The following is a 17,049-nucleotide window of genomic DNA, read 5'->3' on the forward strand; positions in this document are numbered from 1 at the left end:
CTGATAATTCTAAGTTAGTTATACATGACAATGTTAGTATGGTAATAAGATTAAGTGTTCCCAAAAAATTAAAATACAAAGAGAAAGTCCTGAGACTAGTGACAGTACCAGTAGTTGTAACAATTATTGCATCAATAAACTATGAATGGAAAAAAACTAATAAATGGTAATGTAATGCAAAGTAACATATGAAATGATAATTTTATACCAATAATTAGTTACACAAACCCTTCAAGTGATTCTGAGCCTACATCAGATAACAGAGTATCCCAACAAAAAATGGATTGAAGGAACACTTGTAAGACTACTCACAATAACTGAAGTATCTGGGAGGAGCTAAATTATTGTTGGACATAAAATAGAGGACTTTAGGCAAAAAAAATAATTTTTTATTTGAGAATATAAGAAAAAACATTTTGTACAAAGCAGATAAATATAGACTGGGATTCTACCCTAGAAGAAAAAATAAAAGAAACATAAAAAAGGATTAGTGAACTTACTAGATGAGTATAAAAGATATATTTGAAGGAGAAAGTGATCCTAATGAATACATAAACACAGTAAAATAGAGTGGCATTAAACAGTAGAAACCCTGTAGCACAGAGACCCTATTGAATGCCAGAGAATCACAGGGTAGAATTAAAAGTGTATAAAATATATGCTTGAAAAAAATAGTAGTAGAAGATAGTAGTAGCTCTTCTACAGCACTACTTGTACTAGTTACAAAAAAAAAAGTGGTATTTTAAGGTTCTGTGTTGATTTCGAGAAAATTAATAGAACAACACAAAGATATTTACCCATTACTTAATATACAGAAAATGCTAAAAAGGTTAAATCAAAGTAATTTTTTTGCATCTATGACTTGAAAGGCAGGTTTTGACAATTAAAGATAGAAGAAAAGGATAAAAAGCTAATATTATACACATATTATCTTCAGTAAAAGGCCAGTTCGATATAATTCTATTTGGGTTATGTAATGTTTCTTCCACCTTTAAAAGATTGATGTATGTATTATTATGAAGCTTACAAGATTCAGAATATTTCTCTTACTTAGTAGAAGCTATAGTTTTCACTGTAAGTTTAAAAATACTTACAAAGATAATAAATTAAGAAAGGCAAACTTAAAGATGAAGCCAAGTAAATGACACTTCCTTTGAAAGGTAGTAGACTGTTTAAGTTGTGGTAACCACAGAAGGCATAAAACCAGACTGAAAAATATTATAAATATGTGAGAATTACCCAGTAACAAAACCAGTAAAGGGAAGTCCTGAGGATAAATACTCTGGAAACAGTGCAACAGGTGAACCAAGTTTCATAAATTTTGTAAAAGTGAACTGACCCTGATGTATGCAACCCACTGATCAGCAGAAACTAACAAAGTCCCCCCATGCTTTACTCATGATAGTTAGAGAAAAGGCCCAGCGTAATACAGCAATACCACCAGTCTGCCTCTAGGTTGTCTTAAAGAACACTTCATTTCCACAGAACCTATTGAAACCTAGATAAAAATATATTGTGTTAGTGGTTGATAGTGTAGATTTGGTTTGATGAAAGTATACTTAACTGAGCAACATTTGCTACAGAGTGGGAACCTGTGAAAAAGAGGTAGGAGACCATGGAAAGGAAAGAAGAGATGAGTAATAAAAATACCCCTCTTTATAATCTAGTGAATAGCTATATATAGTAGTCAAAAACACTCGGAAGAAACTTCCAATTCATGCAAATAATGCAAAATAAAAGTATTGAGGAGATCCAAATACCAGTTTACACAATGTCCTCTAACAAGCAATTCAATTGGGCTACTAAAGTTATGTTGTTATAACAAATATGGCAGACAGAGAATAACCATCCCTTCATCTAACTGAGCAGTAAAACTCCCTGCAAGAACCACAATTTCAGAAAGTTGAAAGAGAACTAAGTATTTGCCCTCAAAACTTTCCATCATTGAGGAAGGTACAGATTCAAAAGCAACTGGGGAAAGATCCAACACCTCACATAGTCAATGTACCAATGGAAGAGAAGGAGCCAGAGGTGGCTGATACAAATTGGCCTCGTAAGAAGCCAACATAGTAAAGGAGAGCACTGGGAAAACAAATCTAAATTCTCTCCAGAATCTTCAGGATCACTTGTCAGTCTAGAAACAGAGCCCCTTCAGAGAAACATATGTCCATCTCACTACACTCACTACAGATAAGGTCATGAATAGCCACAACCAAGAATGATCCCCCCCCAACCCTGAGCAATACAAGATATAATAGGTGGTATAAAAGAGACCTCATCTGCCTACATGTCAGATACATTCTTTTATGTTTTTTATTTAGTTTTATGTAAATCATGTAGGTAACATAATGAGCACTTAAGGTATCTCTGAAGGTCGTACTTACAGAGAAACCTGTGAGCAATTAAGTGGGGCATAAAAGACTAGAGCAAACAAGCAAAAAACCAGAACAATGCTTAAATGGACAAAAGAAAAGAGATCCTAGAAGCTAAGTAAGAAGTAAGTTATTTACATAAACTTTGGCTTGTGAGCTTTACTCATGACTGCATACAATAGAATATCCTGGTAGTAAATGAATTTATTTGTAACAAGTGAAGACTGAACCCAAGGACAAAAGCAGTATGTTAACACATCTAATAAACCAAATGATGAGATGATTATCTAACAGTAAATACATTGTATTCACAGGTAAACTACTCTTCTGAGAAGTACTAGATAGATATATCTGCAGATAACAGCAGATGCACTCAAGAATTAAGAGAATTTCTGTGTTAGATAACTGGACTGATTTTTCTTTTATGTGTAAAATGAAAAGTTTGGACAACTTTGAACAAAATGTGAATTATACAAATAAAACAACAAAAGCACTATCTACTAGAGAGTGATAGCCCCACAGTCTGAATGACTTCTGAGAAACTAAACGTGATGGCCTCAAAAAAAGGAAGCCCTCCATATTGATTGCTTATTTGTTTATAAGAAAACTTAACTAAAAAAACCAATCCTCAAATTTAGCATAAAAACTCTCTTTCTCTGTTCAGTGGACAATGTCCCCTCATGATCTTTTTACCCTGACAGCATTGGTTGATTACCACCTTTAGTCATCATAACCATACGTGAAAGTTATTCTAGCAACAACTCATTTAATCTAAATGCTTTATACAATATTGAAATATCCTGGCAGGCAGAAAACACAACATCTACTAACGAGAACAAAGAAATGAAGAAACAAGACCAAGGTAATGTTAACTATTTTGAGAACCACCTGTTACCACTATGACAGCACAGAAAGTAAGTGACAAGAAAAACAAAACCTCTATATCACTACAGTAGATATAAAACTCATAATATACTCATGCATCACAAATTCAAGTTGTTCTTTCTTTCAGTTTCATGAAAGTAATTCTATTTTTGATTACTTGTATTCTATTGGAATGAATACTCATGTTCTACACTGCACAAAAATATGTAGGCTAGAAAAATGAAATTGCCATTTAAATCCATTAATGAATGGATTAACAAGATTCCCACTGTTCCTATCAACTATCTAGCAAAACCACAGCCAGGGGAACGGGCTTGGAGAAATCAGGACTAGAAACGTCTTTTCGTAGGAGTGTTAAATATTACATATCTGATTAACTTAATCTTCCCATCTATTTTTTCTACATTTCAGAGTTCCCAACATACATGAAGGGGTTTTGCTTTTCATAAGCAAACAAGCTAAATTTTGTTAACATTTACTTTTCAGAGTAAAATGTAACTAGGATATAAATATGGAATCATATAGATATTCTAATTTAATGTTAATTTCTGCAAATGGTAAGTGTTGATCACTGCATAGCCAAACTAAGAAGGGCATTATATATAATAATACACTTGAGGAAAATAACAACACACTCCTTGGCACATTGAGGCTGTCTCATTCATTTCATTATTCACCTATCTGGCTAGTGTCCATCATCATTTTTTTAAGTTTTCACAAATTAATTTATGGAAAATACTTTCCAAAAATAAGGAGTTACTCAAATAATATCAGTTCATTGATGCAATTATAAAAGGTACATTGTTTTTTGAATACATTATTAATTTTTTGCTGTATATTTTCAATCACCACAAAGTTAAAACATTTATTATGTAATTATTATTCACAAGTTATTTAGCACAAGTAATTGATTAAATTGCTTTGAATTACTAACCTCTTCATCACCTTGTTCTTCACCTGAACATAATGATTGAGAAACATTTTGGTACACATCAGAAGAAAGTTCAAAGTCTTTTGATATTTCAAAATCTAGAAGAAATGTAATGACTTTTGGAAACTGAAACTATACTTCTACAAAGTTTGATGTTAACAAACAGTTAAAGTGAAATATAATTAATATGCTAATACAAGGTTCAACCATATCTCACGTTTGTATTTTGTAATATTTACAATGTCTATTTGTAACATAAACAAAGTTTGAATAAAAGAAATAAACACATGCTTATTCAGAAGTTATAATTTTCCTAGATTGAAAAACATATTTCTAATTGGTACTTAAGTTCCCTTACAAGATTAGCTATTCTTGTTCAGTGTTACCCTGTATATGCAAACTTTTCTTTTGCATATGCCACAAGCCTTGCAGAATGATCAGCAAACTGTAGAGGTGGAAAAAAGATGATAAAAGTTCTTGGCAACCAACAAAGGATCAGCAGTTTCAGTATGAACCAAGGCAAAGTCCAAAGAGAAAGATTGAAGCACGTAACATTAAATCTCGTGGCACACAAAAGCAGATAAATCTGTCATCAAGAGCCTGCACCCAAGGCTTGAGAAAATGCTAGTCACTTGTGTGAACCCCAAAATGATAAGGTTAATTTTATAATTCATTGCACACAAAGTTTTCACCAAATTCACTTGAATGAACTGGTAAATAAAAAAAAAGGAATCTAGTTTGAAGAAATCAAATAAAGTTGAAAGATAACTACTTCATGAGGAAAACAAAGTCAAACATGTAGCAATAAATAAATACACAAAAAAGCATGTCTGAATCAAATGCTGTCAAAAGAGAAGTGAAGGTTTACTAGAGGAGCATAGAGGGATCCACATGCATCACATGAGCATGTTATGTCTACTATTATTGGTTAAGAGATGACACAATGATTTACCTGAGACACATGTTGGAACATCATAATTCCAATAAGGGGATGGGGTGAGCACAAAGCTTGTGGCATGCATAAATAAAAAGTTCACACACATAGGGTAGTATCAAACAAGAATAGCCAATCTTGTGAGAGGGGTGAGTACCTTGTTGGAACTTCAATTCAACCTGAAAAATAAAAACCAAAAGAAAAGAACACCAAAGATGCAGATGAAAACCTTGTGTAAATGGTCCAAGATGGCAACAAATATTTTCAAATTATTTAAACTGATTATCATTTGCTTTGAAAACATGTACAGAATTCCCACACCAATTTTCAGAATTAAGATGTGTATCTGCTCTTTCAAAAGTATTGGTTTGCTCCAGTCTAAAAACCCTAATTCAAACCTAACTTTTAGTTAACAAGTCTATCTGTAACAAACAGTTAGGGTTAGGTATAAAACATCATCAAAAACCAGCTGAGACCTGTAACGTATTTCACCAAGAAGAGTTTGCATAGACTTTTGATTACTTTCTCTCACTGGCTTCTTGTCAATACCTAAAATAAAAAGAGGAAACAGTGCTTACCCTTTGATCAACAGGCATGCCACAACATTAAGAATGAAAAACAGACTACAGTAACTGAGCTCGAGTGACTCAAACAAGCCATTCACATCTTTCAATTTAGGTGAGTCTAGTGTGGGTGGGCAATAATATTATGGTCATGGGTAATTAGATACTCTAATTATATGCTATAAATTACAGCTCAGTCAAGTAAGATAAAAATGAAAAATGCCTAGGTATGAAACACAATATACAGTATTTAATTATCAGTGGGATACATTAAGAATAAAATAACACAAATATGAATACACAAAAACTGAAATAATAATTTCAAGTAGGGCACAACAAACTTTTAACATTATCAAAGTTTGGACAGACAATACACACTGTAACAGAGTTACTATTGCACATTTATTTTAATGCCTACATTTGTTTCTGTATAGTTTTCTTTTTTCACTGGACCTATATTCTTGACTGCTTATTGTGCAAGCCCCACCTGTTCTCAGAATTTGTAGAAGATTCGTGAAAGTGAGAATAAAAAATATTTATTTACAAAAAGGTGTTGAGAATATTGTTGTTGTGAGCTTTTGTGAATGTTCTAGTCTCATGTGATTCCTATAAAATTCAACTAGCCAAGAAACAAAAAAAAAAAGAATATTTTTGGACAGCTATGGTCAGTATGCTTAAAGGCCTAGGAAGTTATAATTGTAATTAACATTTCTCAATTGGAAAGCTACAAAATTTGACCAAGATGGTTTATATATTTCGAACATTACAAGCCATTCAAATTCAGTGAATAACTTAAGACGTTAGTATTTCCACAATAAAATCAAATATCTTCAGTAAGATGTGAACTTCTAATCAGTGTGAGGCTAGCCAAAAAAGATGTCATTGATTTAAATGAGGTGCAACAATATCAACTCAGAATTAATTTGCTTATCATGGACTTAGATCACCAATAATATTTTTAATTCTAGACCAGATGTAAAACTGTTGGATATAAACCATCATTGGTAATAACTATAAGTATTAACTGTTGTTATAAATTCTACTGTTATTATGTTTGTATATTAAAATATATTTGGGTTAAAAAAAGGAAATTGTGTATATCAACCTTGTTGGTAAATAACATAAATTTGATACATATTAACATTTTAACTTTCAAATCCAAATTTTCAGTCATTTTAAATAGTAATATGGTAGTATACATGATGTAATAAATCGGAGACTCTTACAAAATAAATTATAATACATAACAACACACACACACACAATACATTATGGAATTGATAACTAATAATATCAGGCTCTGGTACCAGAAGTTTAAAGTAAAAATAAAACTAAAACACTCGCCATGGTTATTACACAATGTTTCAACTGTCAACACAACAGTGATGCAGAGGCAGCATGCCAGTCGTTATCACGTTGCATCGGACATGGAGTTAACCACCTCACAAGTAACTGTACATGGGAAAATAGTACATCTTTGTGCTGTAACTGTAAACAACACTACAAGACAAACTATACATGTTGCCAAAAATATAAAGAAATTTAAAAAAATTTTCAAAACCGCACAACAAACCACACTAAAAACACAGACACATCGACATATAAGAAAAAAATTACTTTCTACACCAGTAATGCAAGAGAAAAGCCCAACAACATAAGCTAATGCAGTTAAACAACAACCATAATGCTACCCACAAAAAATACAGACCAGGTTATTATGGTTAACTCTAACATACAGAACAACAAGTAATAGTACATGAAACTCAAAGTACTAACAGCACAACCATACAAAATCTCAATCACTCATTAAATGATAGGCTAGTAATAGAGGCAATTAAAAAATGTTTTTTAAAGATTTCATAGCACAGTACTAAAATCCAGAAACATAACCGTACCACTCTCAATATAAACATAGCAAAAATACACATAATGCCAACAATTCCACTTACAATACAAAAATTCATGGGCACATTCTTAGCATAAAACATTTACAATCCAACAAATTAACATACAAAGTGGCTTTCCTTCCAAGAGGCACAAGATTGAGGACTTTATAATACAAACTAATCCTCATATCATAATACTTACTGAAACTATCTATTATACACAAAATTCATTTAAATTTTCAAGACATATCACATAATAAGTAGATAAAGTAAACAAAAATGACCCCAATGGGTTTGGTTTGTTTGTTTTGAAATGTGTGCAAAGCTATATGAGAGCTATCTGTGCTAGCTGTCCCTACTTTTGTAGTTGTAAGACTAGAGGGAAGGCAGCTAGTTATCACCACCCACCACTAACTCTTGGGCTACTCGTTTACCAATGAATAGTGGGATTCATTGTCACATTATAATGTCCCTATGGCTGAAAGAGCAAGCATATTTGGTGGGATGGGGATTCAAACCCCCGACTCTCAGATTATGAGTCAAATGCCTTAACCACCTGGCCATACCAGGCCACCCTAATAGGTACATAGCATTATTGTAAATATCTACTCTATTACTTAAATAATTGTTCAAAAGAGTAAAGAAAATATTACCCTTGATGTCAAAGTATCAGATCATAAAATAAAAACAGTAGCTGTAACTAATTGTTCTTCATCCAAAATACTGGATTCCCAATTTCTTTATAAGTTAATAGAACATAATAACCAGTCAATATTAATATGTGATCTTAATAATAAACATAAAAATTTTGGCTGTAATAAGAAAACACCAAATGGAATAAGGCACTTAAAATTTCTAAATGATTCCAGTCGTGTGTTGTTAAATAACAACTCTCCCACTAATACTAGTGACAGTTATCACACAGAAATATACTAGACTTGTGCATTAATACAACTATCAAGCAAATGCTCAAATTTTTATGTTGAAAATAATGTATAAAATGATCACCTACCAATAAATTGTCTTTAATCTCATATACCTCATAAACAACTAATAATAAAACCTAAATTTGATTATCAAAAAGCAAACTGGTCTAAATATCCAAATAAATTAGAGAAATTATTACCAAATTTAATAGATGAAATTGCACAAGAACCATCAGATATTGATGCATACTGTCAAATAATCTCTGTGTCTGATAAATGCTGCTGAAAAACAATACCAAAACAACAGCCCTATAATTCTTGCACAAAATGGAAAGTACATACAAACATATATAGACATAATCAAAAGAAGAATGTTTCCAGAAGACAATACATAGATGTAGGTGATACAAATATTAAAAAAACAAATTAACTTCCTAGGAAATAATATAATAATTGAAATTAAACAATTAAAATTAGATAGCTGAGGCAGTTTCTGTTCCAAGCTAAATGAATATACTTGTTCTAAAAATGTTGGTCTCATTTAAAAATATTTACAAACAATCAAACACTCATTAATATCTGACTTTACACTACAATAACAAAAGTCTACACAAATAAACAAAGAGCAGAAACTTTCAAAAACTAATAAACAAAACTTTTTAAAACTCATTGATAACCAGATATGAATAACAATTTCTACAATAAAATAAATGAAAATGCACACAAATCAAGAATAACATGGACCAGAATATCTGATCATTATAACAATCCTCCAAAATAATAATCACAAAAAATCATAAGCACAATGATTAAACCTGAAGTTATATTATTCACAACATAAACAAAAAACAAAGCACAAGAAAGAAGTACTCAGATTGTTTGATCACTTAACAGTTGTATTTAATCTACCCCTAAATCTGGGATATATCCTGCCTCTTGGAAGCAAACAAATGTACTTATATTCTTGAAGAAAGGAAGAAAACCAGTGAATAAGCTGAAAAATCACAGACTGATCAGTTTAACTAGTCGTCTAAGCAGAATTTTATAACAAATAACACTTCTAGAGATCACATCAAAATTACCTAAAGTTCAAAACAGATTTTAAAAAAATTTATCAAACAATAGATCATTTAATTAGCCTTACTGAAACTGTGATAGATAACTTTATCTTAAAGTAATGCAATGTTGCCTGCTTTCTCAGTATCAAGAAAGCATTTAATACTGTACTGTATAATGGTTTAATATTTGAATGAAAAGAAATGGAACTACCAAGAGGAGATATTCAGTAGTTATCCAACTTTCTTGATGGCAGAAAATGTAGAATAAATATTGAGAACACCTCCTCTGAGTATTTTACTCCAGAGGTGGGTGTTCCTCAGAGAGGGGTAGTACATCAAGTATGTAAGCAACATGCTATTAAACAACAACTGTAGTTTAACTTCACAGTTTGCTGCCTATGTAGCCATCTGGAAAAGCTAAAACACATCCTCAATAGCATCAAACAGTTTATAACCAGTTTTAAATCAAATAGCTAAGTACTGTCAAAAACAGAGAATTAAACTCAATATACTAAAAACAAAATTAATATTACTTGTGAAGACAAAAAACCCACTTGAAGTAAAAAGGTATCTCAGGATGGCTGGTATGAGTATTAACACTTTTAATGATAAAAAAAACTTTGTTACCTTGAAAATGACCTAAGAATGTCAAAATGTTTTTTCTATGCTTTGTTAGTAAAAGTGTTAATACCTAAACCAGCCGTCCTGAGGTAGAAAATTAATATTATTTGCAAAATCACCAAAATTATGTAGAAACACTCCTAAATTATATCCGAGTTGAGCTCTTCTTTATACCAGTTAATTAACAAAATTTTAGGACAAATATATTATTTAAAATTATCTTGGGGAAACCATATATCCAAAATCATTAAAAAAGCATAACAAAAAGCAAATTATCACACAAGATTAACAGTAAAAAACACAGAAATACTGTTAAATATAGTAAAATACAGAAAGAAATATAGAAATACTATTAAAATTTAGAACATATTAGACCAGTAATAAAGTATGCATGCCCAACATAATTAAATGTAGCAAAAACAAACCTTAAGAAATTGCAAGTAATACAAAATTCAATACTCATCACAGCTTTTAGACAAACAAAATCCACATATTCAAAATTTTTACATGATTATGCAAACTCATTTTTCCTTAAAAGATATATTGAAAGATTGCTTGTTCTGCTACTTTAATAAAAATTTATACAAAATTGATTTGTTAGCAGTAATAGATTACTATGTCATACATGTTGATGGGGCAAAATAAGTAACTGTCACCATTAAATTTCTACATTAGAAATAAGAACACCTGCACTAGACATTAAAATAATTTTACCAAAAGTTAGATATCATCATGATATTTAAAAAAGTTATTTTATGTATAAATACATGCTGGTAAATATCTCTTATGAACAAGTCTAATTTGATTTGGGGAACTGTTTGTTATTATGAAGCAAAATACTGTTTTAGAATGTTTGTGACCATATAAATTGAAGAATTTAAAATTACGTTAAATGCTACTAGAATTATTTTCAAGGACAACATGGCCCTAAAAAGGCAAAGAAGCTGAACTGGCAATTTGTGTTAAAATACTATTAGTAACATTTAACAGTTCTCAAATCATTAATTCAGGAGGAAGGAAAAGTTGAAATTGCACCTAACCCTCCCAGGTCCTCAATGACACAGAAACCCAATGTTGAATATGGAACATACATTGTACACATACAATATAAAAGTACTGTACAAACTGTATTCACTAAAATAATACAGAACAAGTCATCTTTTTTATATTTTTAAAGACTTTCATTACTGGCTTTTATGATTCAAAATAGTTATTATTTGTTTCTTATGTGTGTGAAATGATGATATAAGAATGGCCAGGTTAAAGGTTGTTCCAGTTCATACATATTAACATAACTGTTTTCTTTAACCTTTTTCAAAATGGAATAAGTACTTCATTTTATAATACAAGTTGTTGTCCATAACATCACAAAATTTATCGTTGCAGAAATTTGCTAAAATTGAAACTACATTTTTACCCTAAACTTATGTTGATATAGTGTTAAATTCACACTACCAGAACAATACCAAATCTAAAATAGGAACTAATTTTAACATGTCACATATCCCATATTGTTTATTGACATATTTTTTTATTGTGGTAATAAGTTTACAGAAACATGGGAGGTATCATAAATATCTTTCACTTTAGTCTAATACTTTGTGTTTATGTAACATGATGTGATGATTGGCTATTCAACCCAACAACACGAAATAAATTACTGTCTCTTACTAATTAACCATGTCACTTTTATGTAAGTCACTTAAGGGAATTTGTTTACAAATAATATATTTTAGAAACTCATTAGAAACTATTTCTGTGTTGAATTATGTATATTTTGCAAAACTCTCATTGTAAACAAAACATCTAAATGTCATATTTCTAAACTTACTTTCTTTATAATTTTTATTGTGTTTGTTATAAAAATATTAAAATATTAAAATATCACTCATGTACAAATTTAACAATCTTTAAGATAATTTTTTTAACTTTTATTTTTAACAGTATGAGTTTCTAAAGGCTGAATGTTAAAAAACATATCTCACCTTGAAATTTCAACTCTGTCTGTTCTAGTTGATTGCTTCTTGGTTTTTGTTCATTCTGTGATATATGATTGAAATAGCATATTATGAGAGTACAGACACATTGTCCTATCCCATGAAATAAAATACTCAGTTCCTTAGAAAAGTATAAAAAAGTAAGCTGGCAAAAGCTAGATGTTAGACAATTCTTATAGAAAACATAAAGCTTCTTTTTGTCCTTAAAATATTAATATTTTTACATCAGTCAGAAAGAAAATTACTCTGCATTTCAAAATAGTGAACAAGAGATCTAAGCAATCAGTGGAATTTCCTAAATGATTAATTATGGGGCTCATTACATTCAATCAATCAATTATTCTCATTACAAAGCATATTTATATTACTACCAAATTGTTTTTGATACGAAAGTTCACAAATAGTCCAGTGTAGATTTTCAAATAACTAACATATTGGCAATATTTCTATTACTTGGATAACTGGATTAATAAAAAATAGCATTATCTAGAAACACTAATTTTCATTAATTCATTGTTTTCATGAGCCATATTATTAATCATTAAACGTGAACAAACTCTAAATTATCAAAAGTAATAATGAAAAATTAACCAGCAATTATTTCAACCACTTTTCAATTAGAATGACTAGAAAACCAATGTTGATTATTTTTTAAATGATCAATTTTACTGTAATTGTGATTACTGCATAGTTAGAATAATCAAAATCATTAATGATAAGAATTATATCTTCATTATTTTTATAACTCAATTAATTTTATCACAATTATGATTATTTTATACAATACAAGTAAATGTAATTAATGCTCAAAGGTTATTGCTTGATTGGGCTGATTATCCAGCTCTACTGATACAAGATATTTTGCAATAACTACCAGTACTTGTATGTAATGTATATTTGCTGATAGAATCCAATGAGGGCTAAATATAAACTAAACAACAGCATGAATATAAAAGAACAATTCAACAATACACCAAAATTGAACACTCTACTGCTTTTATTCATTCCTATAATGATGCAGTCATAACTCAATAGAAAATATTAAAGTTCTGTAACACAGATATCTTTATTCATACAAAGAACATTAGAATGACAACAACAACAGTTGGCAATCTAGTCAGCTTAGGTTACTCCTATACTAAAATATAAAAAATATATAAAATAGTATCTGACTCAAATCAAATAAAGTTCACAAAACTTTTATATAAATTCTAATTCCTTTGCAATAAATTTGTAAACAAACACACACCATATTGTCAATCATATATATGTAAAAACAGTTCGTTTGGGTTGAGAAAATTTATGTAGAGAGTGAATAACGTTTCGATCTTCTTCAGTCAGGCTCATGATGATACTAACGATGATGACTGAAGAAGGTCAAAACATTGTTCGCTCCTCTATATAAAAAATTTTCTCAACCCAAACAAACCATTTTACATATAAATTTTTCTCTACAAGTGGGTTTTTGTGTCATCACTGATACTGTCAATCAGTTTTATTTTACAAGTTTATATCCTAACAAGAAATAATCCAGCTGAAGATAAAGATTAAATCTGAGCACATATCTATAACATTATAGTTTGGATTTTTATCCCATTTATGCCACCAAACATGCCAGATGTAGGGAGCTTATCCAATCCTGTAACAATCAAGTCACTACTAGGTCAGCAGATAGCCCAATGTGGCATTGCTATAAGAAAACAGTCACACTACTAGGTTTATTTATGTTCAAGATAAAACCAAGTACAAAGCTATCATACTGTTTTAAAGAAAACCTCACCATAGTCTTATAAAAGGTTACAACACCCTTCTTGCTTTTAAATTCAATATTTAGAATAAATATAATCAAAAATTTTGTTTACTTGTTTCTCCACAACTGAACACAGAGAAAAGTTTTATGGTGTAATCAAAAATCATATTTCAATTCTCTTTTTGTAACCCTCACAACACCAATGATACTGTCAAATAAAAAGCAATTCCTTTCTGCCTTACCATACACCGTACAACAAGTACATAACTTTACAACTTTTTAATAACACTAGCCTCTACATGTAATCATTATGCCTACCAAGATCTTTTTCATTAGGAAAAACATTCATAAAATAATCAGTTTCTCCCATTATCTTAGTATCATATACAAATATAGCTGTCCAAAAGCTATTCAGATCAATCACAAAATCATGTTTCCATTAGATTTCACTAAAAAACTTAGAAATAAGAGTATTTAATGTTGTAGTACACAGTTCTTTTGAATTATTTTTAAAATTTTATTGAAAAGTAAATCAATTTACAAGTATATACATCCAATTATTTTTCTATAGGTATTAAGTTTCAGAACTTACATGAAGATGTCATTTCTGGTATGCTTTTTTTTTTTTCAGTTGTGTTTGCAAAGTTATCTCCAAGCCAGTCTGTTTCTTTCTCAACACAAAAATTAATAAAAAAAATACCACTACAAACCACTGGAATCACTCAGCTCCTCAAGGCTTTTCTTGTACACCCACTCACAAGATATAAGTAAAAGTTTGATTTTATCCATCATTTCTCATGAAATAATCTGTATTGCTCTCTTAAACTACTAATGATGATAATTCATTCCATTATGAATTTCCTTTTTTCTGGTAGAAAAATGAAACTGTCTTATAAATCTTAAAACTGTTACTGTTTTCTTCAGAATACAACATGAAGAAATCAGAGGCCTTTTATCTTATCTTATTAAGCCCCCACTTATGGCTAAACAGACCTGCACTACCAGACACTAGCCAACCCAATAGCAGTTATTTATTTATATCTGCCTCAGAATAACATTTGCAGGTTTGTGTAAATGCCATTGCAACATATAGCACTGAAGTGTGAGAGTTAGGGTATTTACCTATTTGTTTTTTTTTGTTGTTGTTGTTGTTTTTGGAATTTTGCACAAAGCTACTCGAGGGCTATCTGTGCTAGCCTCCCTAATTTAGCAGTGTAAGACTAGAGGGAAGGCAGCTAGTCAACACCACCCACCGCCAACTCTTGGGCTACTCTTTTACCAACGAATAGTGGGATTGACCGTCACATTATACACCCCCACGGCTGGGAGGGCGAGCATGTTTAGCGCCACGCGGGCTCGAACCCGCGACCCTCGGATTACAAGTCGCATGCCTTACGCGCTAGGCCATGCCAGGCCTCATACCTATTAGAAGTTCACCCTAATTTTTATGTTATTTCATATTGTTGACAGTGTTCATCAATACAAAAAGAAATAGAAATTTCCTTAAATACGATTGAGTACATTTTATTCACATATTTTAAGCCTATTTTATTTTAGCAGTTGTATAGGAATACATGTTTCACGTAAATTAATTTACATGCCTACAAAAAAAAAAAGGCTATATGTATCATGATATAATCACCACATGAAAATGATGCAATTCCACAGATCAGCAATTACTAATATTTAGCTACTATAGTTTATATTTATAAACTGTACTACCACAAATACAAGTACTAATATATAATTAATAGTAATAGTGGTACTAGTGATATTAAATTAATATAGTCTTCACAGTTACAATGCACTATTTTTACTTTTAATTACTAAGTTTTCTTTATTTCAACCGAAGACTGATGTTGTTGTAAGAAATTTGATAAAACCTTGTTTAAGATAAATATAAGACCGAGGTAAGTCAAATACAATCATACAATTTAACATTCAGCTGTGGTAATAAAATAATGATATTAATGATTCATAATCCTACTTCAACATCGATAATAGCTGATTCCTGAACTCCTGCCATGGTTGACACGTCATACAACTTATATTGTTCACATACACAACCTACAAAATAAAAATAAACATATATATTTAAATATACGCTCCCATACACATGTAGGTATTTGTACAATAAAATCAGCGGGCTATCAGTTAAGGGATATATTTCTTAGAAATTCTGTTGCACCATAACTTTCGTATTTGTTAAATAACAAATACGTATTCTCAAATAGCCCGTTTTTCCAGCAGAGTAAGATAAATAATCCCGCAGATAACAGCAGATCCACTAAGAAATTAAATTCAGTTTCTGTATGAGAAAATTATATTAAGTTTTATTTTTAAGCGTGGAATAAAAAGAATGGACAATTTAAAAAGAATGATCGAAATCTGTATTGCACAAATGGTACAAAAACGCTGTGCGCGATTTTACACAGAGGTTTAGACAGAGCCGAGGAACTATGTCGTGACTATCTTCAGACTCTTTTTCTCTCGAGATTCGTTCCCCGATAGGACAGTGGTAAGTCACAGACTTACAACACAAACATCTAGAGGTCGATTTTCTGCGATGGACACACCAGGTAGTCCAATGTGGCTTTGCTTTGAAAGAAACATACGAATCTCTCGAGATTCATTGCTATATTGAAAGAAACATTTCAGCTTCCAAAAAAGTAACTCGACTCAAATGTTTGAGTTTCGGACACAAATCTCGTCACAGATCATACTTGCCCTTTCAGCCGTGGAAGCATTATTATGTGACATAAAACCACTATTCATTGGTAAAAGACAAGTAGTCAACGAGTTGGTAGAGGGCTTGTAGTCTATCACTTCTACATTAGAGAAGTGTAGCTGTTGAATAGCTTTTCGCGAAATTCCAAACACATAAACTAAAAAAATAAGTCCCCATCATCGGGGAACTAAGGAGGCTCCTCGAACCTAACATATAAACTTGCTTTCCTTTCATTGTGGCCCGGCATGGCCAGGTGGGTTAAGGCGTTCGACTCGTAATCTGAGGTTCGCGGGTTCGAATCCCGGTTTCACAAACATGCTCGCCCTTTCAGCCATGTGGGTGTTATAATGTTACGGTCAATCCCCAAGTTGGGAAGCCCAAGAGTTGGCGGTGGGTGG

General features: G+C 31.2%; 1 protein-coding gene across 2 annotated transcripts in view; it reads right to left on the reverse strand.

Moving 5' to 3' along the window:
- LOC143244777 (protein YIPF1) overlaps nt 1-16,047 on the reverse strand; it is a 52,387-nt gene extending 36,340 nt beyond the window's left edge. The window contains exons 1-4 of one of the 2 annotated variants that reach the window (XM_076490077.1): nt 15,911-16,047; nt 12,162-12,216; nt 6,104-6,172; nt 4,192-4,286 (exon numbers count right to left, since the gene is read on the reverse strand). In XM_076490077.1, the coding sequence (XP_076346192.1) occupies nt 4,192-4,286; nt 6,104-6,172; nt 12,162-12,216; nt 15,911-15,949 (258 nt within the window). In that variant the 5' untranslated portion in view covers nt 15,950-16,047. The remainder of the gene's footprint in view (nt 1-4,191; nt 4,287-6,103; nt 6,173-12,161; nt 12,217-15,910) is intronic. The other variant, XM_076490078.1, reaches the window with a different exon arrangement.
- Between the last annotated feature and the right edge of the window lie 1,002 nt (nt 16,048-17,049).

This window comes from Tachypleus tridentatus, chromosome 2 (assembly GCF_004210375.1).
Source record: "Tachypleus tridentatus isolate NWPU-2018 chromosome 2, ASM421037v1, whole genome shotgun sequence".
Taxonomy (NCBI): Eukaryota; Metazoa; Arthropoda; class Merostomata; order Xiphosura; family Limulidae; genus Tachypleus; species Tachypleus tridentatus.